We start from the raw sequence: 25,278 nt of genomic DNA, 5'->3' as shown, positions 1-25,278 counted from the left end.
TTCAAAGTAAGTCCACGAATGAATGATTTTTCAAAGAGAAATGGTGGGTTTGTGGCTGAGTTCAAGGACAGAAAGCAATTGAAATATCTTTTGAATATTTTTGAAACTTATTTTTGATATTTTTTAAATTTATGATTCAGTGGATGGTAGAGCAAGATCTTTTTATAGATAATCTTCACCACTGTGCCATTGACCATTTGATCCAATAGAACTTTTCCATCAGTAATGGCGAAAAGGTGCTGCTTAATGTGACTGATGAAGTACAGAAGCATCTGTAGGCAAATTGGGACGAAGCATGATTTTTGAGATTTCAAGCTTAAGATAAATAGTATTGATTGTTGAACAATCACTGTCATGCATCTGAATAAATGCTTTGAAAAATCGCCCCAGTTTTCCCAGTGCCAACTGTCTCAAATGCCTTTTTGATTCCTGATTTGCTTCTAGTTAATGTTCTTAAATTAAATTAAAACCTGTTTAATTGGAGTTTGAAGAACTATAATAGCCAGGTGAGGAACATTGCATTCACTTCTAGTTTCTATGGATGTAGGACAATATTACCAGTCTGTTTTTATTCATCTCAATCCTTATATTCTTTTCCCATATGTCATGAATAAGAATAAGAAGGCACAGCTATCTAGCATTTATGGCAGCATTTAACACCTCATTTCTAAATAATGAAAAAAAATTAAAAACATCTCTTTGAGATTCTTTTGCAAGGTGCTCTAAGTTTGAATTATATGCAATTAATCTAATCATGTTAGCTTTCAGAACCGTCTCTTAGGTAATTCAGAATCGAAGATATTAATATGAGTAAAACTGTCTGGTGAATAATGGATCTTAAAATGTTATTATCTATATAATACTTGTAAGAGTTTAGTATCTTAATGCTTTGATATTAAACCATCCTGCAATTATTCAGTGCAGGGTTGGATATATTTAAGTGAGCATGATTTTGGCATTCTGAATTTACAAAGTGTTTAAATTTTAAGCTCATTGTTTTTACTACAAAAGATTGTTTGCAAAATGTACTTCATGAGATCATTGGGGCACATTGGAATATGGGACATTAAAAATGACTTAAAATTAAAATTACATTAAAATATTGAGTATTGCAATATATAGTATGCACTTTTGTTAAAATACCTCAAATAACCAACTAAAACCCCTGTCTTCTAAACATCTATATTTAACTCCCTTTAACTAAGACTCAGAAAAGAAGGCCTTTGTGAAGATCCCTTTTTTTTTTAATTGCAGAAATCGACTCAGATTTTCTGAGTGTTCTCGATCACACCTGCCATCTAAGGCTCTAGTTTTCTTGCTGAGTATAGAGCACTGGTCTTGGGACTTCTTTCCAAATTACTGGCCCATGTCATGAGTGCATTCAAAGAACATGACACTGAAATGTGGGGCAGTTGCCATAATAAAAAGTTTCTTTTCTCTCGATGACCAGCTATGTTTACTATATGCTTACTATAAACATGATTTGAATTTTTCTAAGTGTAATTATGACATTGGAAATATTATTTGAATTGGAAGTGAAGCAAGATTTTAGATGGAATCTAAAATTGCATAATCATATACTCGTCTATTCAATATTTATTGATATTCTTAGATGGTTCAAGTTCTTCCAAGTGCTAAGTATAGTTAGGAACAAAATAGCGACCTTGACCTCAAGAGACCAAATGTGACTGAAGTTATAACCAGCAGGTGTTGTCAGTGATAAGTGTGTGATATTATAGAGCAACTTCACTCATAGCTGCACATGCAGAGCATTTCTGGTTTGTCTTTGATCAACATGGTAAACTCATGAATCAATAACAGGCACTTAGAAAGAAATCCTTACATTTGGTGTTGAAGCACGATCTTAACATGTATATGAACTATAAGGGATGGCATGAGAAGAGACGCACGGTTTCAGATGGGGTCAAGGCTTAGAGTGTCCAGAGATGGGCAGTCTAGTTTTAAATTTTTATTACTGTTGTTTTGTGTGATTATTAGTTTCTGTCTGTGTGTGTATTTTGATAGTGATGGTGTGTGTGCTTGTATGTGTGTGAACTGGGTGGAGTTAACAGACTGTCAGGTACACTGGTGGGCTTATATTGTGTGATTTAGGTTATTGGTTGAGAGAAAGAGAGAGAGGCAGAGAGAGAAACAGAGAGACAGAGAGAGACACACACAGAGAGACAGAGAGAGAGAGAGAGAGGGGCAGAGAGAGAGAGAGAGAGAGACAAAGAGAGAGAGAGACAGAGAGAGAGACAGAGAGAGAGACAGAGAGAGAGAGATGGAAGGAAGAAGGAAAGAAGGAAGGAGATTGGTTAGTGGAGCTTTATACATGTAGTTATTTGAGATACTGCCTGGCCTTGAATTCCTGACATTAACACTTCCTTCTCAACCACCTAAAGTAGCTGGGACTACAGACAAACACATTTATGTCCAGATTCACTTACATAATTAAAAATCATTTTAAAAAACAATTACAATTGGCTGTATTAAAGGATTGGCTTATTAGTAACAATAGAAATGATACAGCCAAACTTGTGTGTTAAAAACAAACTCTATAGGTTCATTTAGTTTGTATTTTGATGCAAGTTCTAATCAAGTGACAAACACACCTGAAACAACGGGCATTCTCAAGAATTCAAGAGGATATTGATTCTATAGAACCTGTGTCAGAACTGTCAGTGTGTAAATCCAAGTCACACAAGAAGAAGTGCACATTTGTATAATTTATCAAAAAGTCCATATTATTTTTGTGCCATGAAATATGTATTCATGAGAAACACAGTGATTCATGTTCAGACAAGATTTGCTTACTTTTAAATATTGATCGCCTTTCTGCTGTGACAGTATTAAGAATAGTAGCATATGATTTCCATTCCCACTTGTCTATGAGGGTGAGCAGAAAGGGGGATACTTTAAAATTTTTATTTACCTTCAAGAAAGTGTATTCTGTATATGTGAACTTTCGTCAATGATAAATGCATATATAATTGCTTTCACATGGATAATTGTATTTCACAGGCTTTTTCAAGGATTTTGATCAAAATAGAAAAACAATACAAGTACTAATTTATTCTAAACTTACAATTTCAGTCTTTCCTGGTTACTTCCCATATGTTACATAAATAAAATAAATAATAATTGTATTTAAATTAAGTCAGATGCTGAGGGACTCTAGTAAGATCAGTGGATATGGAATGTGTGTGGAAGGTTTTTGAAAACTGTAGTGTGTGTGTGTGTGTGTGTGTGTGTGTGTGCATGTGTCTGTGTGTGTGTCTGTATGTGTGTGCATGTGTCTGTGTGTGTGTGTGTGTATGTGTGTGTATGATTTTCTGTGGTGCATATGAAGGCCAGAATTTGTTATTAGGCATCTTTCTCAATCCTTCTTCACTTCCTTTTGAAGACAAGATCTTACTGAGCCTGAGAAGTCATTGTTTGATTCCACTGGGCAGATGAGTCAGTGCCCTCCATGGTTCCATGGCCACTGCCTTCCTAGCCCTGTGATTACATGCGTGTGCTGCTGCTGCACCAGCTCTCCATGGCTGTCACACATTCAGACTCGTGTCTTCAAACTTGTGGAACAGGATGATCATCTCTCTAGCCCATGACATCCATAGTTTACTTGTAAATGTAAAAGTCGCTTCTAAATTCGGACAGGTCTCATCATAGAAATTGTCTCACATCTGTTTTCTTGCATGTGTCATATTGAATAATTTCATTAAAAAGCTGGACTTCTAATATTCTGTCTCTTACAGTTTTGCCATTTATTGCTACATTATTAAAAATAAACCATATAGTGGTACATCATTTTTTTTTTTACTTCAGGCTTCAGTGAAACTTCTCTTAGGTAGAAATGAAGCCAGGGTTCACATAGTATGTGCTGCCCATTTGCCAGTCCCTAGTGCCATGGAGCAAGAACACAATTTGCTTATAATGAAAACTATATAGTTTTTTTGTGGTATTATGCATATCTATGATTAGATCTGTAAAAGAGGAAAGTTAAAAAGTCTAAAGCAAAATTAAAGTGTGTATGACTGTCCATACCAACATACTTCACTAGGAGCTGTGTGCATGGCCTGTCTCAAACACAGTGGCTTAAAGGGGTGCATCTAATTCATCAAGTTTTTATCCATACATTACTGTTTTCTTTTCAATTGTAATTGTGGGGAGCAAACTCGGGTCTCAGACATGATAAGTGAATGCTATAGATAGCTAAAACAATATTTTCTTACCTTTATTACAAGTGAGTAAAGAAAATTAGCAGAGATACACAAGACCTGTCAAAGTATACATAATTATTGCAATGCATTCATATTTTTTTCATCATTTCATACCTGAGTAATATCTCACCTCATTTCTACATTTACCTCTCCCCGACACCAACTCTACTTACCTCTTCCCTCCCTATCTCAAGGTCATGTTCTCTTTTTTTTAATTGTCAATACACACGAGTGTGTGTTTAGAAATGACTGCTTGCTATCTCAGACTAGATTTCACATGTAAATGTTCTGAAGATACAGTAAAAGTTATAGGGCAAAATATCATTTAGTTCACCCTTCTTATTCCCAATTCACTTTGTTACCAGTCTTTTCTATTGATTTGAAGAATTGTTACTCACCCAACACTATATTACAATGAATAGCATGCTTGGATGCGTGACTGGGACTTTGAGGAGACTAAGATGTGTTTAGAATTAGGCATCTTCATCCCCTGCAAACACATGGTTCCAAGACAGAATGGGTATAAATGAGCAGGTTCTATTTATGTATGTGTATATATGGTTTGTATATATGAATGCATATGTGTATGTATATATGTGTGTGTGTGCGCGCAGATAGGTTGTAAACACAAATATAACAAATATACATATATGTATATCAATAAAAAGGGGTATGAACTTGAAAAAAAGAGTAAGAAGTACTAATTGGGAGAGTTTGAGAGAGGAAGGTAAAGGGGTAAATATTGTAAAAGAGTTATAATCTCAAATGATAAAAGAAATGCTTTTTAAGTAGCATGTTCTCTACTGCTGTTTTTCAAGTTTCTCATCACTATCCAGCCTGACTATCTCGAGAACCTGTGTACAAGTTTCTACCAAAGTGAGCATTTGCTAATGCAAGGAATGTAGAGGCAATTTTACCAGAGACTAGTGCAGACAGCATGGTTCAGTATATTTTTTAATGTATGTCATTATTGATGCTTAAGAAAGCATCTTGGTATGTGAGCATAGCAACATATTAGAATCATTAAATTTATAGTTCTTTCATTTATTTCTAACAGAAAAAACTTTCTCTCAGGCTGCTGCTTTAATTACAGCGGATGGCAAAGGTCTGCAGCGAAAAGGCAGCACAAACGGACTAGATTTTATTACACACAGGGGGAAGGTTGAAGGCATGATAATCTAGGGAAGAAAGATGTTTGCTAATGTTTACATACTTAGCTCCCACTGGCACGCCACCAGCTTGGAGACTTGCTCTGTCCCTCTGATTCTGAGAAAGTGCATCCAGATTCGCAGCAAGACTTCAAGGAGCACCAGATGATGGGGCAGATGGCAGATGACTAATTTGGCAAGCCTTGATGAGTGGAAATTGTTTGCTTTAATTGCTTGTCAAGTCCAGTACCTACATTAAAGTTAAGGGCCCAGCACTTGCATAAAAAACAAAATACTGCAATGCTAATTAGGACTGTATCTTAGGGGAGAGAGGCCATAAGAGAAAGATATAGAGTGAATTCCAAAGAAATAGTGGAAAATTAATATTATTTAAGTCAAATATAGAGACAAATATGATTTCAAATAATTCACTCATATCTATTATATTTTTCTATCTTTGAAATGGAAATTTTGTAGAATATAAATTAATGAATGTGAAGAAAGACTACCAAAGATCATTAATGAAAGTCCATTTTGCCATTTTATTAATAGTTGCTTCATACATTGAATTTAAATTTATCTTTAATTTATTAAACTTCATAAAGCTAAAGTGTGAAATATAAAATAGCAAATAGACATATTAGTAAGATCAAAATTTGTGTTGAAAAAACCAGGTTTGGGAAGAATAGTTCAGAAGCATCAAGAGTTTGGAGAGCTAGCACAGAGATTAAGAACACTTGAGGCTGTTCCAGAAGACCAGATTCCAGCACCCACCTCTGGCAGATCAGCCTGTAGCTCTAGCTTCAGGATTACACCACCATCTTCTGGTCTCACAGGATATCTGCATATATGGGGCATACACATGCACACAAAAATACACACAAATACACACACATAAATCTTTAAAATAACCTAGTACATAGCTGAGATAATAAACGAAACCAACTGTGTGTGTGTGTATGTTGTGTGTGTGTGTGTGTAATTTTTGTGATAGTCTTTCAATGTGAAATAATAGTTGAAAGGAGAAAGCTTTTCTGTAAGGGTGATGTTAGTATGAAGACAATATTAATAATCCATAAAACCACGTTGAGAAACTCTCATTATATATTAAGTGAGATTTGAGGCCAACAATTTTGTATTAATATTGGAACAATAGGAATCATATGAATGATTTTGTTAGACAAGACTTAAAATTACCACACGTTTTTGGTTTCTGATCTTTTTAACTGAATGGTGATTACGTTGGATGCCAGTTGTGAAGCTGGAGAAACCTGTGTCCAATAGTATAGCTACACTTGTAATTGAATCAAAACTAAATAAAATAATTGGCAATTGCATTGGGCCTCACATTGATCTTGACACCTGCAGTTACATTTGAATGATACCCTGGGGAGTTCAGGTAAATTTAGGATTTCTGAAGCTTAAACTGCTGTAAATTTGTCATTCAAAGACTTTCTAACAGTGTTGGCAAAGAGGTTGGGTGGTGTTAAAGTTGTTTGGGCTGTTGAAGAAGATTTTTCAATTCACGTTTGATAAACAGCTTTGTGAAATCAATGAAACTTGATGGCTTAAGCATTGTCTTGTATGCATTGCCTGATTGTAAAATCGATTGACAAATGAAAGTTGTGAGGCATTCGATGAGAGCTTCATGAGGAGAACCACAAGTGATTTTTATGCTTCCATCCAAACTAATTCCTTAAAAACCAAGTCTGCCTCTCAAGATAAAAGCATTGCTAATATACCATCGATTCTTCTCAGTTCAGATTAAAGCTAAATATAAAGAAATCCCTTACTGCGACAAAAATATTTCCTTAATTGAACAGCATATAATAAAAAACGCTTCAAGATTAAGAGTGTTTGGAATAAAATATTGTGATAAATATGACTTTTGTTTATTGGAATTAGTAATTTGGCATTTAAGTAAAGTATATACACAATACAGGTTATCTTTATGGAGTTATTAAAACTTAAGCAGTAGGATTTTAAGTTATTTTTATGGTTTTATTAAGATCAGCTAAATGAATATTATTTGAAGATGTTTTCATTTTAAAAATATTTGTTAGTTTTTATTTTATATTTGTGAGTATTTTGCATGCATTCATGTAAAGTGCACCATGTTTGTGAAGGTGCCCATGGATTCCAGAAGGGTGTGTCCTGAAACTGGAGTTACAGCTAATTTGAATATTTAATCTCTTGAGAACATTTTAATGTTCACATTACATTGTCTAATGGTAAACAATGAGTTTAACATTACACTGGATAGCTCGATGTCAACTTGACACAAACTGTAGTCATCTGAGAGGCGGGAACTTCAGTTAAGAAATGCCTCCACAAGGATTGACTATAGGCCAGTCTAGAGGGCATTTTGTAGTCATTGTAGGTGGGGCCACAGCTGGACTGTGGTTCTGAGTTCTACAAAATATCAGGCCAAGCAAGCAATGAGGAGTCAGCACGTAAGAGACACCCCTTCATGGTCTCTGCATCAGCTCCTGCTACTAGGTTTCTGAGCTGTTTAAGTTTCTGTTCTGACTTCCTTCAGTGATGAGCTGTGATGTTGACAGGCAAGCCAAATAAACTCTTTATTTCCCAACTTCTTTTTGGTCGTGGTGTTTTCTCACAGCAATAGTAAAACTAACTAAGCCATGAACTTAAAACTATCTAAATTCAGTGCCTTCTTCATGCTATTTATGCATTTCTTTATAATTGAAAAAGCAAACATGCAACAGTATTTAAATATTTCAATTAGAATATCAAATGTGAGTATCCTATATGTGCTTAGTCTTTCAGACCAAAGGTCAGAATGCACCAAATATTTAGGAACCCTCTTTATTTAGATAGTAACACGCTGATTTAAATCAAAGTTTAGCATCATTGGGACTTAAAATAATTAAAATTGACATTTCATAAACTTATATAAAATTTTTTCACAGATATTTTATTTTTATAGAAAGTGTTTTAATTTGCATGGAGCAATAAAATAGAGATCATGGACTAAAGGTTTTCTCAATGAGCTTCTAATGTATAATGCAAAGTAAAAGCCTAGTTTTTATCTTGATCAATAATGGATTTCTATGTGAATAAATTGTGGTCACTATTCTGCTTGTATTGAATATTATTTATCAACAGAATTCATCTTGTTCTACAACTTGTTAGTTTACAAAGAGGAGATGTTCTACATACCCGGTAAATTGTTCCATTGACCAAATTGACTCATTTTGTGTGGCCTGTATCTCCTACAATAGCCAGACAGAGTAGTTGAAATTATTTATGACACAGACCATATAACTTTAGTTTTAATCCTCCTTTATGGATAGTATTTTAGCTCGTGAGCCAATATAACTGTTATATTGTTGTTAGTGAAAATTTAAGAATACAGGTCACAGTTGTTAGAAATCCTACCTCCTGTACCTAATTTCTCAACCATCTTTGGGATTGATTGGTCCTTCCTTTAAAGTCCAGATCATGACTTAATATATAGCTTTCTAGGCTGGAGAAATGGTTTAGTTATAGTCCTTGTCCTTTCTATAGAGGAGCAAAGTTCAGTTCCATCACCTTTCAAGGACAGCTCATGCCAATTATAACTTCATTTCTAGGATTTCCAACACTTCTTTAGACGTCCTCAGTAGTATGCACATGTGCGCGCGAGCACACACACACACACACACACACACACACACACACACAGAGACACTGGAAACCTCTCTTAAATAAAAAAGATCTTAATATTATGCGTCAAGAGGGTAAGCAGAGATTACACTTCAGTTTCCTGACTACCCAGACCCGAATTTGAATAATCACACAGAAACTATATTAATTACAACACTGTTAGGCTGCTGGCTCAGGTGTATTATTAGCTAATTCTTATATCTTAAATTAATGCATTTCTATTAATCTATGTATCACCACAAGGCTGTGGCTTACTGGTTATGTTCTAGCATCTTTCCCCTTTGGCAGTTTCATGGTATGTCCTGGATTCCATCTGCTTTGTTAATAACCAAAGGCAATAAAGCATATTCATAGAATAGAGAGGAAAATGTCCCCACATCACAAGAGTTCAGTGCATAATAAGCAAATTGCTGAGAGCAATTGATTGAGTGCACACTCTTAAACGGGATGTCTTTATCAGCCTTACTCCACTGCTATCACCAAGGTTTAGAGGACACAGTGGAGAAGAGCAAACGAATGTATGAGCTGAATAATAGGCCAGAGTGTGATGAAATAAAAACTGCTTGGCTTGAAACAACTGTCATATTCATGAACTCATAGTAAATGGGCTTGCTTACACAAGGTCAAGATAACTAACAAAGAATAGCCAACAGGGATGGGGACATACCCTCCAGGACCACTCTTTACCATGGAGCTACTGGAAGTTAATCCTGTTAGGAAAAAAAAGAGTCATTCTTTTATTGAATGTATCCCCACTTGTATGTTTCCAAGACTGTGGGGAATTACCCAGTACCCATGCAACTACTATGAAGACCAGCTAAAAGAGGGAGTGCAGTTGAGGTTAGGTCTTATTAGGGGCTAGAAATTGAAGATGGGAAATGGGGTATGGATATGATACTATTATATATTACATAGTATCTATTAATGAAATCATCAGTAATAAAAATATCATTAGATTTAACCCTCTTGCATTTCTTGAAGTTGACCTGAAGATAATTTGAAGTAATCAGACAAAACTGGTTCAATCCACATTGAAAGTAAAGTTCTGAGAACGTCATCCACAGCATGTCAAAACATAGACTCTGTGGCTATTCTTACTTTCAAAGGAAAGAGTGAAATGTAATCTTTGCTTTTAGTGTATAAATTTCCATCTGAGAACTCCTTACTCTATTACCATACAGAAAGAAAAAGATGGTTTTACATGTACATGCTATTATTTTAAGCCTGACATAGTGTCTTTCTTGGAAGACTAAGTTATATATGTTGAAGGTTTGAGACACACCTAGATGACAGGGAGTTTGATATAGCCTATGCTATAAACTCTATCTAAAAATAAGTGATTTCAGGGAGAAATAATCAGTATTGTGACAAAGTATCACAGAGTAGGGAACTTACTTTAGTAGCATTTACCTTCTCCCATATCTGCAGGTCAGAAACCTAAACAGTGGGCATCCCCAGGTTCATATACCTGTTGAGATTCAGTCAGCATCTTCCCTTGCTACTAATAATGCCATCCATGAGATCCTTTACATTTTAGGTGCTTCATTCCAGCTTTGCCTTTATGATCACAGGGCTGCCTTCCTAGGTAGCTGCACTGCAAGGTGCTTTCTCCTTTGGCTGTGTGAATGTGTGCATGTGTAGTATATGCACATACATGTGTAGGTTTGCTCAGTCATACAAGGACACGTGGAGACCAGAGGCTGATGCCACCATGTCTGTATTAGCCACTTTCCCACTATTCATTTATTTGTCTTTGTTTGTTCATTCATTTATTCTAAGACCAAATCTCTCACTGAACTTTGAGTTCTTGTCATTTTAGATAGACTGTTTGCCCAGTAAACTCAGTGATATACTTGTCTCTACCCTGTTCAATCTCCAGGTCAGGGATAAAGAGGAACATAATTAGACCTGGTTATTTGCTTGTTTGTTTTGTTTTTACATGGTTCTGGGGGTGTTAATTCAGATCCTGATCCTTGAGCAACAAACACTACTCAGTGACTCATCTTCACAGCCCAGGGTCTTTCTCTTGAATGGGCAAAGAACACATTGCATCAGGACTACCCACTGTTGCCTTAACGTGACACCATTTCTAACAAATACCTGAGATCATCACCTTGCAGAGAGGAAGATTTGCAGTAGTTATGGTTTCTGAGGGTCTAGTCTATGGTTTTGGGTGCCTGTCGTGAGTCGTTGCAACATATCATTCTTGAATTGGATAGGAACATCTCTCTATAGGTTTTGTCTACTAATTTGAAGTTTCCACAACTTCTAAGCAGTTGCTGTGGATTAGATCTATAATCATCTTCAGGTTTTTTTATTATTTTTTATTGAAAAAAAATTTCTGCCTCCTCCCAGCCTCCCATTTCCCTCCCCCTCCTCCCGTCCCTCTACACCTCCCCCCACTCCTCACCCTCTCCCTCTCCAGTCCGAAGAGCAGTCAGGGTTCCCTGCCCTGTGGAAAATCCAAGGTCCTCCCCACTCCATTCAGGTCTAGGAAGGTGAACATCCAAACTGGCTAGGCACCCACAAAGCCAGAACATGAAGTAGGATCAAAACCCTGTGCCATTGTCCTTGGCTTCTCATCAGCCCTCATTGTCTGCCATGTTCAGAGAGTCCGTTTTTATCCCATGCTTTTTCAGTCACAGTCTAGCTGGCCTTGGTGAGCTCCCAATAGATCAGCCCCACTGTCTCAGTGGGTGGGTGCACCCCTCACAAAACTCAAGTCCAAATGGATCAAAGACCTCAATATCAATCTGAACACACTGAACCTGATAGAAGAGAAAGTGGGAAGTACCCTACAACATATGGGCACAGGAGATCCATTCCTATGTATAACCCCAGCAGCACAGACATTAAGGGCAACATTGAATAAATGGGACCTACTGAAACTGAGAAGCTTCTGTAAAGCAAAGGACACTGTCACTAAGACAAAAAGGCAGCCTACTGACTGGGAGAAAATCTTTACCAACCCCGCAACAGACAAAGGTCTGATCTCCAAAATATATAAAGAACTCATCTTCAGTTTTTTTACATTAAAATTTTGTCATTTTTGGTGTAATTACTAGGGAAACAGATAGTCTTAAATGTTAAGACTATTCCCTCAAGACTTTTTTCTCCTATCTACCCTTATGAAAATAATACCAGGCATAGTTACTTGTCATTTCTATATACAGGACATACAATTGTATATGTGACCTTTTTCTCAATCTCTGCCACCAGCATCTTTGACGTCATTTGTGCTTTATTTTGGATATACTAATTACTTACATAAAGAAGATACATTAAAATATGGTTTTCAGTTACTCATTAATATTGTAAGATTTACATTCCAATGTTTTAGCGTAAGGAAAACTGACCAGTATATTAAATGTTAAGGACTGTATACATACCTATTTGTGTGCTGTGAAAATAACATTAAAATCTGAGGGTGAAAGGCAAAACAGATAACACTACATACAAAAAGCAGACATGTATGTGTGTATATTCATGAGCTGACATACGAACAAAAACAAGGTTCCCTCAATCAATTATGCATGACTAATGTATGTACAAGCAGAACATTATGCTTTTGAACACTCAAGAATATGTGTGTGGATAACTTGGTTAAGGTCAGCATTTTATTACATATCTTCTTTGTAGTATATTTATGAAACATTTCAAATCAAATTGCTTAACACATTTTAAAGATTGGTATTATTGAGGTTGGTCTGCATGTGCATATTTATATCACTAAGTTAATTTACTAGAACAACTTATTGTACAGTAGATAGTAAATAATTTTTAAATATTGTTACTCTCATCTTTCAGTTTTATTTATGTGTAGTCAATTACTTTATCAGAAATTTGGGTAGACTATAAATCTTAAAGAAAAGCATATATAGATGAAATTAAGTCTTTTTCTCGGCAAGCTTTTGTATAAGCATAGCAAATGTGATTATTTCAAGTATCCTCTTAAAATTTAGTTAAAAAAAATTCCATGGAAGCCACTCTTTCTTCTCCTTGTTTGACATGTGTTATTAAACAATACAAAAGTTAAGCTAGGGTGGTAGTCTATGACCCTTGATCATGTTTTAAATATCTTGAGTTGAGATAAACTATTCAGTAGTGCACTTTTTGTAAGATATTATCTTTGTTCATGTCACATACAGGTTATATGACTTTAGGTTCATCTTTGTCTTTTCAGTGTGCGCAGGAACAGAGAATAAACTGAGCTCTCTCTCTGACCTGGAACAGCAGTACCGAGCCTTGCGCAAATACTATGAAAACTGTGAGGTAGTCATGGGCAACCTGGAGATCACCAGCATCGAGCACAACCGGGACCTCTCCTTCCTGCGGGTATCGCTATTTCTTTTTCTACTATTCTTTTCGAGTGGGCATGATGTCATAATGTGCAAAGCGAGCCCTTCTAGATTAGACATGGTAGCTCTACCCTTCTGCCAGGCAGAGTCTGTGACTGTAGGCGGAAGATAAGCAACAGGGAAGCACCTGCAGGAAAAGGATAGGAATAGCAATGCCAAAGTGACTGACGCCCCACGTAGATAGGTGCTGTCACCGTTAGATTGATAAAAAGATTCTGTCGTGGTAGAGTGCAGGACACACTGCAAGTCCCTCTTTTCATGACAGGAGGAGGACTAAGAGAGTCAGAGGACTAATCAGATAAGGATGGGTGGCTTCAGCTTCATCTCTTCTCTGCCTCGCTTCCGTCACTCGAAGAAGAGGATGATGCAGAGAGCAATAGTGTCGCTCCTCCTAATTCAGGTCAATGCCATTTCTTTCGAAACTGTAAGCAATCTAAAGTAAACTCAAAAGAAATTGCAAATAGATGATACATCTATGTGTTACCTGTGAAAATTACATAGCAAACGTGACTATCTTTCTAGAAACATAGGGCCTTAGAAGACTCAATATCTGAGTTCTTAGCTCTTGTTTCTAAAATGCAGTGTACAGAAGCTATCCTAGGCCACACGTGACAAACTGAATGATGCTGAAGCAGAGGAAAACTAAAGGAAAAAGCAAAAACAGGGGAAATGGAAAATGATAGTCCATCAGATCCCAACCGTGTGAGAGAGGTTAGGAATGCCCTGTAATCACTGTGGGAAAGTCTTCTTTGATTTGCCATATCGCTAGATTTCATTGAATATAAAAAGTGTGTGTTTGTGCACATATGCAGCTATACATACCTATTCATTTTTTAAATAATGCAATGTGGAAATATTTGTAATTGTGTAACCCTTATAATCTTATAATGCACTTATTGACCAACGATAGCATTTTTTTGAATTTAAGCCTCTAGAATATGAAAGTTATACATACATGTTTGAGCAACATTCTTTAAACAATGTGTTTAAATTTCTTAGGAAACATGTTGAACTTAATTTATGAATGTGTTTGGGAAAAGTAAAATAAACCAGGCCGAGATTTCTAAGCAGAATTTAAAATGGTTTCTTACTGGTTCCTAAATAACCTCTGTAAATGCTTATAAATTTTGTTCTAACCTATACACATCTGTAAGTTCATGTTTTATTAAAATTAATTTTAATAATTTTTTACTTGTTAATATATTTTGTTCATGTTTCTTTTGTTGCTTTGTAATACAATCATTCTTAAATGTGACATATATTTATTGTTTAAGAATAATCTTAGTTCATCTACAATAGCAACTAATGCTTCTTGACTTCAACTTTGTAGACACTGAGAACACACATCTAAATAAATCACATATGACTTCTACCTACAACAAACAGTGCATTGGAGATGAACAAAAAGAATGAGGGTAGAATAAAATATTGCACTGGAACACTACTAAGTCTAATGAGGAAATCATTTAGCTTATGTCAGCATTCAAGTGACATTTAATTAGATGAAAGTGTCAATGACATTAAAATGAGGAAAATTAACCAGTAGGCCAAAGGTAGAAGATTCCAGAGTTTCATTTTTTGTTCTCTTGATGAGAAAAGAGTAGTGACTATGAGAGAGGGGAAAGGGAAGGAAGGAGGAAGCGGGGAGGAAGGGCTATAGAAATAGAGAGAGGGAGAGAGAGAACAAGAGAGAGGGAGAGAGAGAACGAGAGAGCGGGAGTGAGAGAACGAGAGAGGGGGAGAAAGAGAGAGTGTTATATACTAGGTTACTAAGTGACATGCTATTTAAAGTTTTATTCTGACATATTCTAAAAGCCTTCTTCTAATTTGGAGTTTTATTTATTCTTGAAATCACCTTCTGGCTGAAATGCCCTTACAGTAACTTTCTCATCACGTAACTGACCAGTAAAAACACATTAGAAACAGAACCCAAGCAATAAAGAACTTCTTTCTTACGTCATGCTACCCTTCCCTATAAGTTCTGAATTGTGAAGGCTAGTTGTAACATCACGCCAGTCGTTGCCTTGGTTCACATGGCCCTTAGATGTGCTTGTGTGATCATGATTTATAGAGCAAAATTTCAAAGATGTTCTCAATTTCCCTTTTGCAAGAATAGCTTAAATCTATCATGCATATGGAGAGGGAGGCTTAATGGGTACCCATTTCTTTCTGTATCCATCCCTGTCTTTAGGAGCCATAGAAATTATTTTGATTTGGAGAAATGTCCCACTCTTATTTTTCATGCGGTCATATTCTGACATGTTGTTTTTTTCTTTCTGAAAGCACTACCCGTTCTGTGACATGTGTTACCCACAGGCCAGGTAAAACTTATTTCATAACTGAGCAGTCAGTATGTAGAAAAGTACCTAACGTGAACTAGGTGATTTATTCACTACAGAATCAATGGCTGTCCTTCTGTGTAGCATATTTGTGTGTATATGTTTGTGTGTGTCGCGCATGTGCAGGTGTGTACGGATGAACCCATATACATATGGCAATGCAAAAGCCTAAGCTGACACAAGATGTCTTCCTTAATTTCTTCTTGGCAATACTTCCTTGGGACTGTGTCTCTTACTAAAACTGGAACTCACCAATTTGGCCCTATGACACGCCAGAGATTTTTCTTTCCCAGGCCCCTCACTGCCATCATTACACTTTGTTATGCTCTACTCAGAATTTAGTGGGTACTCAAGATCAAACGGGTTCTCATCCTTGCCTAGCAGGACTGACTGAACCTCTCCTCATCCCCACCAAGAAATTTTTTAAAACTATTGATTTGTTATAGAGCTTTCTTTAATGGAAAAATGTTCTCTAAACAGCATGAAAGTCTCTGCTGATAGTCTCACGATTTCAGTGCCAACATATCCACAATGCCATTCACGTAAGGAAAAAACACAGGGTGTGTCAATTAGAAACCTGACCTGGAAATATTTGGCATTATAACCAAGAGCACTCAGGTTCTGCACTCAGGTTCCTTGTCCCCTTAGGAATCTGAACATAGCCATCCTTATCTTGTGGTTTGAATGCCTGAGAGAAATGTACATCCAGTAGATTTGAGCCAGCACTCCGAAACAGATGCACAGAACAGAGAAAGAGAGTACTTTTTCAAAATATTAACATGAGACTCAGGCTAGTTGCCCACCCTACCTCTTTCTCTCTCTCTCTCTCTCTCTCTCTCTCTCTCTCTCTCTGACAGGGTTTCCTCAAAGCCGCTCTTGTAGACCAGACTGATCCTAAACTCACAGAGATCTGCATGTTTTTTTCTGATAGGTGACATCACTGCTGAAATGCATTTCAATGCATTGCTTTCAAGAAGTTTTCATTATAGAAAATACTCTCCTTCCACATATTTTTCATACAACTTCCTTTTCCTGAATTTCTTTTAGGAAGAATAAATAATCTAGTTAACTGTTTTTAACATTTGGCCGCTAAGCCAGCATGCAGTTGGCTAGGAAGAAAAGAGGCTGGGAAGTTTATTTACTTTATACTTTATCACCACCACAAGGGGAAGCATAAAATAGAGAGCAACAAGGCATAAAACCACAGATTTGGTGTTATTGTCCTACACTTCGTGCACTCTCTAAAACAAACCATGGTGTAGCCAGTAGTGGGAATGAAACATTAGACCTCTTATTCTGGCTAGTTTCTCCTCCTTTGTCTTCCATTCTTGGCAAGTGCTGACATTCAACAGCTTAGATCCCATAGAAAGGTTCCTGACCCCTCAGCTTTTATATCCTAAATTTATTTTTTTTTTCTTATATATCCATGTTAGCTAATACTGTTAATTGTCAGCTATTGGTAAAATATTGTTGTATGTGCTGTGCTCGTAATACACTCCATCCTCTGCTATAATCTTTGGCTTTATTTAGCTGTGTGTACATGGTTTTGAAATAGTCTACATTAAGATTATAACGATATAATCATAATACTTGGTAAATAGTAATAATATCACTAGTTCATTGAACCTGTTTATCCTATCATTCAAAAATTACTATACATGAAAAAAGAATAAAAAATAAATACACAGACTGATTTAAAATAACACCATCCAGCTATCTACTTATTCATCTATCTTGTCAATCATCTAGCTATCTATACTTATTTATCTATCTATCCATATGTATATCTGTCATCTGTGTACCTATCTATCTATTGATATATAAAATTTGTTAATAATGACTTTGAGAAAGTAAGAAAACATAACTTTAAGATGTTGATATACTTCTGATATATATATATTAGATATATATTAGAGTTGCATGCTCTAGTGAGCATGTACCATCCTTATAAAAATGCAGTCTGCTTTAATCCTATATTGACAGAACTGAATATATTTTAAAATACAAGGGAGTATGCCACATGAAGATTTCTGTCAAAACAAAAACTTCCTAGAAAAGATGTATTTTCATTTTTTAATCAAGAAAGTATTCTATTTTCAAAATCAAATAAAGGCTTTGAATTTCTTCCTTCCTTCTTTCCTTTCTTTCTTTCTTTTTTCCTTTCTTTCTTTTAAAAACAGGGAATAGGATATAGTTTATTCAGAACACAAACACAAATGACTATGACTTTTGCCTGAAAACACTAATTCAGGCTGTTCTAAACATCATATTACAACACAGTGACAGTTTCTAGAAATGCTACAGGGCTTTGGCTGCATGATGCTCAGCTTCCTTTCCCACTCTCATTCTTAGAAAAAGTTTTCCCTTTTGGAAACTGTTCCTGTTACTATCTCCCTAACCATGGATTCTGATCTAATTCTTTGCCATAGAACACAATAACCCACCCAGTGTTCTGGTTGATCTTTGTTAATATGATACATATATTTGGGAAGAGGAATTATAATTGTGAAAATGTCTAGAAATGTCTAGGCCCATTTAGATTAGATGTCGGCAAGTTTGTAGGGCATTTTCTTGATTAATGATTGATGTGGTTTGCTCAAGCCCACGGTGGAACTAATAAAATATCGTGGAGCCTTTGAATTTCAAATAACATTTTAATTAGTATTTCATATTAATATGGGTCTGCTATTTTTATGATATTGTATATGTTATCTGTGTATGGTTGTGATGTGTGTGTATGTGTGTGTGTATGTATGTGTGTGCTTCTTTAAACATATGGGTAGGCTAACAGAAGGCATTAGGTGTCTTCCTCTATTGCACTCCACTTTATTATTTGATGGTTTTTCCTACACATACTTGTCAAGGAGAATCTCAGATCTGCTCAACTCTCCTCTTCAGCTCTGAAGATAGAAGAACATTTAGATATTCCTGCCTTTTACACGGGTTCTAAAGACATGAACTCTGTTCCTCATGCCATCACGGCAAGTGATCTCATCCATTTAATCTTTGCCAGGGTTGTTCCATCATACCACTTATCAGCATACACACACACACACACACACACACACACACACACACACAAATATATATATATATGATGCTGTTGTTTTCTCCTAGATAACATATGACTCTATGTCTAGGTGTTTATGTTAAGTTTTGTGTTGTATAACATTAGTTAGTAAAATAAGAATTAATTTTTATTTTTAAATATAAACAACTTACAAAATATTTAATTGGATGGGAAAATAGTTCATGTAATAGTTTGTTTAAATAATGGCAAATCCTGCTTACCTGTGTTTACTTTATTTCCCATTATATATGACAGAAAGACTTATGTGGGAGAAAATGATAGAAATAGGATGAGAAAAGCAGTCATATTTAAAAATCACTAAGTATGAAAAAAAAATATCATTCAATGAATGATCTATAGCATCATACAATGGCTCTAATGTGTTACTTTATTGCATTTACCAAAAGGATATGCAAATTTTTGCGTGTAGTGTGTGTGTGTGTGTGGTTTATACATTTTGTTTGGTTTATAACATGGAAGATTGTATAATAAGCCTGGATTGCTTTTTTAAAAAAAATTCTAACAGAAAGATATGCATTTGTTAAGTCAGTAAATAAGACTATCAAATCTAGTATTTATATTCTTTAGCTATTTTTCATTGAGTATAATGGTCTATGTTTTGCTTCCATGTTATTAATGGTTGAGATTTTAAGAGAATGACATAAAATCAGCATCCAAATATTCAGAACCTTCAGTCGTTGGGCTCAAAAATTCTATGCCTTCAATGAATGTGATCAAGAATTAGAATAAGACATCATCCTCTACTTCATTTAAGTAATCCTTGTCGACGAGATATGGAAAACTGTCTCTGTTGTGAAATGGAGCACATTTCCTGTACTTTGGTGATGGTCTCTATGCTGAGAGAGACTAGGATGAAATAATAATGCCTCATCATGGCAGTTGGCTCAAAGAAGGCACTCTGGGTTAAATGGAATTGTCATAGCTTTGATACAATTTTGTATATATATTTACAGCCGGCATTTAAATTGAAACTTGATTTTCTACTAAATCTAATCATGGAACTTGTGTTACATTTGGAAAGTCTGTGTAATTTACACTTGGCTTAGAAAAATATACTTTTTTGCTTAGAGGTTAAGTACCATGTAATCTGAAAGTGTACATTGACCTAAAAACTATTCTTCAAAAATTTTATTAGAAAAAATCCATTTTTATTGAGCTGTTATTTTTAAAATATTTATATTTAAACCACCTTCTTAACCATTTATATTAAATATTCAATAAAATGTTTGATCTCTCTGCCTCAAATTAATAACTTGAGGACCTTCAACCAGAGCAAAAGAACCCAAATAAAAAATGACAAAACATTTTTGGGGACAGACAGTTATCTGGGCCTTGTAAGTCAGCCAACCTAACTGAAAAGAGAGTATTAAATTTGAAAATTAAAAAAAATAAAGAAACGAACAGAAAAATTAAAACACACACACACACCTTAAGAGAAAAAGACAGAAATTCATCAATCAGACTATGTAATGGCTTCTTTTGGACTTTGTATATATGTCCATTCTTACACACATGTGCAAACGTTTATATACAATCCATATACACACAAAAACTAGTGATAAATAAAATAATACCCATGTTCAGAATTGACGTTTAACAGTAAATAAATATTTTAAATATTGAAAAAGGAAATGGAAATTAGAAATATATGAAGCCTTTCAGCTCTAATCTTTACTAATATACAACTATATGAATACAAGCAAGTAAGCATTTATGTTTACATGAATGGTCAACCTTTCTTTATAATTGAGAATTATATTAACATGAAATACTAACTCTGTCTAATATGTCTATAAATTTAGTTAAGGTATTTCTGTGGTTGTGTGTATTTGGTGCTTACATGGGTCATACAAATGTGTACACTTGTGTTCACATCCAAGGCCATAGCAGGACATTGGGAGACTTCCACCATTCTCTGCCTTATTGCCAGTAAGCCTGAACTGCAAGCTGGCTCTTTTGTATAGGTTGTTTGATACACACACTCTCAGTATCGACATGGCTCTGTTCCACAGGTCTGGGGTTACAAGCACTTGTGCTATGCTGACTCTTTTACATTGATGCTGGGAATTTGAACCCAGGTCCCCATGCTTGTAGAGCAATGGCTCTTAACCAATGAGTCATCTCCACCATCCCATTGAGTGATTATAAGATAATACTATAAGATATAATTGCTACTAATAAAATCTCATTATTTATTACCAATAAGAATAGTTAAAAAGGAAGTTCATTTTAATTCCCTAAACTATAATGGATTCTCAAAGAAAGCTGTATTGTACTGAAATATATTAAAATAAAGAATAATTTATTATGATTCTGAGAACATGCCAAGAACGGGGACTGAATGATTTAAATTGTCTTCCAGTGGGAGTATGGTGATTATTTAGGCTTATTTTAGCCTTCAAACAAGAACAGTGCAGGTAGCAATCCCATTTTACCTTGTGATTATTTGGTGTTTTGCTCTCAAAAGTAGGCTATTTCCTCACTTCTTGTTTGTATATAGCAAGGATTTTTATTAATTTATTTATGAGCTTGTAATTACATTTCCTTTTCCCTTCCCTTTCCTCTTCCAAAGCTCACATGCTCTCATGTCACCTTCCAGCGTGCTCATTGCGTGGCCTCTTTTTCTTTAATTGCTTCAGGTAAAAAATTAACATGAAGCAAAGATCGTGCAACAGCCTTTGATTCTAAAAACCAAACACTAGAGTACAACCACATAAAACTCTTGAAAGTTTAGAACTGTGTATATTTTGTTAGTTTTAATTCTAAGTGAGACACCTCATTGCCTTTCAAAGAAAAAGCCTGAATTAAACTCAGTGATAATTTTGCATGAAACCAAGTCAATTTTAAAGGTCTCTCTTTGGTCACATAGAACATAATTTAAAGGTCAGAAGTATAAAAATGAAATGTTAAAACTCTTGCATTTAGAAACACTGTAATTATTTCTCTTGATCTCTAGTTTGAACCCATTCACTGTAAAATAGTCTATTAAATATGTAATGAAAGCTGTAAAAATTAAGGTATTTGTTTTGGTAAATATAGGCCTCGTCAATTGGTATCTACTTTATTTAATTCTACCTGAGAATCAAAATACACTGTTGAATTTAGACGGATTAAAACAAGTCAATGTTGTATTTGTCTAGAAAAAAAACAGATGGTGAGAGTGAATGAAATGGAGGTAGAAAGAGAGGGAGAAAGTCACAGAGGGAGAGAGAGAGAGATTAAAATTCTGGTCAATTTTCGAACTGCATTATAGTCATTTCTTAGTGAAACTTTCTTAACTCCAATGTCTTAGTGATTTCCACTCATTAAGGATATTCACATTATCCTGTGTTTCTTTCTGAAAATTCCACTACAGCAATTATTTGAACATTTTTATCGAGGTTCCTAAATAATTCATAGCTGGATAGCTATGTGTATTCCCGGCAAAATTTTAGCGTTTACCCAATCCCCTACCATACAGTGGCTGCTCAGCAAGTGTTTGTGAAATGAATATATAAATAAAGTTTATAACTAGAGAATGATTTCTCTTACATAAATCATGTTTTTTAGTCTGAGGAATAATAGACATTTTTTAACTATTTACTTTCTCACTTGTATTCTTCTCTATAGCATTTGGTTGACTTTGCTGTATGTAAATAGTCTATTTCATGAAATTATTTTCTTAGTCAGAAAACACACGGTTTTAGTAGTAAAATTTTGGGAAGTGTAATATAGATACATACACATATGTCTAAAGACTTAATAACTAGGTAAGTGGTGCAGTTTATGGCCTATATTGATTTGGCCTTCATGACTTTCGATAATCTTTCTCAGATTTTCCTTAAAGTCTGAGACTCTTTTATATGTCATATTCTTTAGAGGAAAAGAACCAATATATTGAATATATATCACAAAGACTATTTATTAGATTGGTGTACATGATACATATTGGGTAGTCTAATGATGGAGAGGCTGGGAATCTAGGGACTAATTAGTCCTCCATGAGGCTACATGCCATAGCAGATCCAAAATGATGATGAAAGCCAAGATGATTCCTCCAGGGAGAATGGTCTGCAGTCAATGTTGGAAATTAAATGAAGGTGGATTCTGATACTAGTCAAGCATGACATCAGAAATAGCAGCAGCAGGAAAGATGCATTTACAGGCAAAGAGGGATAAGAAGCAAGCAAAAGGAGCAGAAGTTTCTCTCATGTCTTTTTGTATCTGGATCTCCATAGAAAGCTGTTGCCCACTTTTGGAGAGTGTCATTCTTTTTCAATCTATTATTTAAAGAAATGTGCTTATGACCTAGCAGAATCTGTATAGTTTAGTTAATCCAAGGTACAACCAAGTTGAGAACCAAGATTAATCAGCACCCTTGTCCTAGCTGGTGTTAAGTGTAAATATAAAAATGTCTATAATCATCAGAAAGAAAAGGGTCAATTTAGATCAGGTTTGCCTCTGTGAATGACTGTGGAGGGTTGTCTTCATGGTTAATGGATATAGGAGGAGCTCATTGAATTTAGGAATACTTTTCAAAGGGAAGGCAGTTGATGCCTGCTCCCCCCTTACAAAACCCGGCTAGCTAAGCCCAAGCTTCTTTGAGAGAGCAGTCAGTATAGTCTCATGGTTTCCACAATATCTGTATTTCTTTGGCTCTACCTGCCATGGACAGAGGCAATGTTATATGGAATAGCAAGTTGACTTGCCTTCAAATTCTTTACTTGACTTTCCTCACTGATAGAGTATGATTTGAAATTGTAAGTTGAAATAAATTCTTTGTTCTCCTAAGTAGATTTTGGTCAGGGTTTTATCACACAAAGGAATTGAACCTAGAATATACTTTTCATTAACACTTTCCCATACACAATCTCACTTTTAATACACAAAAATTTGAAATTGTATTACATTTCCTTCCATAATACATTACATTTTTCGCTTCTCCAGCCAATCACATACATTCTTCTGACTCATTTTAAGTAGGTCACATATTTCTACAGCATGAAAATGCTCCCCCAGTTTGATCATATCCTCATCCCTACACTAACCAACAAGACAAAGTTAACGCTTCCATGGTTTGAAGTATATGTCTGTATGTGTAACACTGTATATTATATCAAATGCAAATAAATTCCACACACACTTTTAAGATGTGCTCAAATTCCATAGAAAACATTGCTGATATCTTTATTGTCTACCCATGCACAATAAAAAGTATCTTTTTTATCACAAATCCACAAGAATGACATAAATAATTAATGGCTGAATAGTAGGAAGAGAATTAATGTTACAAAAGGGGGTTGCATTGTCAACAAGGTTTTTTTCATTTTGAGAAAGTAGGGACTCTTCATTATAAAATCATGGAAGTATTCCTTATAGCAAAACAAAGAAGTTAATCTAAGTATATTTCTATCTAGAAAAACACTTTTACTTTTTACTCAGTTTTCAAATTCAGAGGTAAGAAACAAATAAAAGGAAATGGTTTGTGGCATAAGAAATGAACAGTTGAGATGCAGCAGAAATGAGGAAGTGTTAGGGATGTAGAAGAGGATGGTAAAGATCTGGCAAATTTTACAAACAGTATGTTGTTAAAATAACAAAATACTATGATTGGAAAGTATTGCTTAAAAAATTAAATCCATGTTAAGAGCTTGCAATTCTTATTAGTGAAGAAGGCTGGGAAGTTTCAAAGAGATCAAGTGCAGGCTAAGCTCCCTACCCAATGCTTTCAGGTTGCTTCTGCTTCAAAGGAAGAGATAACAAGCAGACAGATTCGGAACTAAGAGAAAGTTTATTATAGGACAATAGTAACATTGACTGTGGACTCTTATTCACGAATTAAGGTTGAAATGAGTGAAGATATCCAAGACTGTGTTGGAATTTCCCAAGAAGAGAGCTTATAACATTTATAGCCTTGGGTATTCTGATGTGGCAGGAATCAGGTGCATGATAGAAGAAGGTGATTTTGCATAATTAATAATATGGGACTGCAATTATAAGGAAAAAAAGGACACTTGTCAGCCGTGTTGGTCCTAACATTTTTGGTATTGCATTCAGCCTGTAGCAGCTTGCAGTTTGCCTGTTGTTTTTCCTGTGCTTACTTAGACTATCTCAGAGCGAGGTTGTGAAGTTACAGTTAAAATCAAGGTATATCTTCATTAAACATGCTATGAAGGACCCAAAAAAGCTCAAACTGAACAGCCAGGCTATGGATGGGCCATGTCAGCCAGCTTCCATCATAGTACAACACACTTAGGAAAAGAAAGCTTATTTTCATTTTTGAAAATTCTAGTCCCAGATTTGCAGACAGTATGGCTTTTGCCTGAGATTAAGTGGAGAGAGGAGCAGGCTAGGTTTCCTCACTGGAGGAATGTCCCCGTTGACCAAAAGACCTTCCAGTATGTTCCACCTCTAAAGGTTATACCAGCCTCTAATACAAGCATCCTAATTTGATTTTGTACACTATTCAGTATCAAG

At 35.4% G+C, this 25,278-nt stretch overlaps 1 protein-coding gene across 3 annotated transcripts in view; it reads left to right on the top strand.

Moving 5' to 3' along the window:
* Erbb4 (erb-b2 receptor tyrosine kinase 4) overlaps positions 1-25,278 on the top strand; it is a 1,055,862-nt gene that overhangs the window by 351,547 nt on the left and 679,037 nt on the right. For all 3 annotated transcript variants that reach the window (XM_075951135.1, XM_075951137.1, XM_075951136.1), the window contains exon 2: positions 13,218-13,369. In XM_075951135.1, coding sequence (XP_075807250.1) covers positions 13,218-13,369 — 152 coding nt within the window. The remainder of the gene's footprint in view (positions 1-13,217; positions 13,370-25,278) is intronic.

Source organism: Microtus pennsylvanicus, chromosome 17, assembly GCF_037038515.1.
Source record: "Microtus pennsylvanicus isolate mMicPen1 chromosome 17, mMicPen1.hap1, whole genome shotgun sequence".
Classification (NCBI taxonomy): domain Eukaryota; kingdom Metazoa; phylum Chordata; class Mammalia; order Rodentia; family Cricetidae; genus Microtus; species Microtus pennsylvanicus.
Note: the sequence above shows the minus strand (reverse complement) of the source record. Positions and strands in the feature narration are given on the sequence as shown.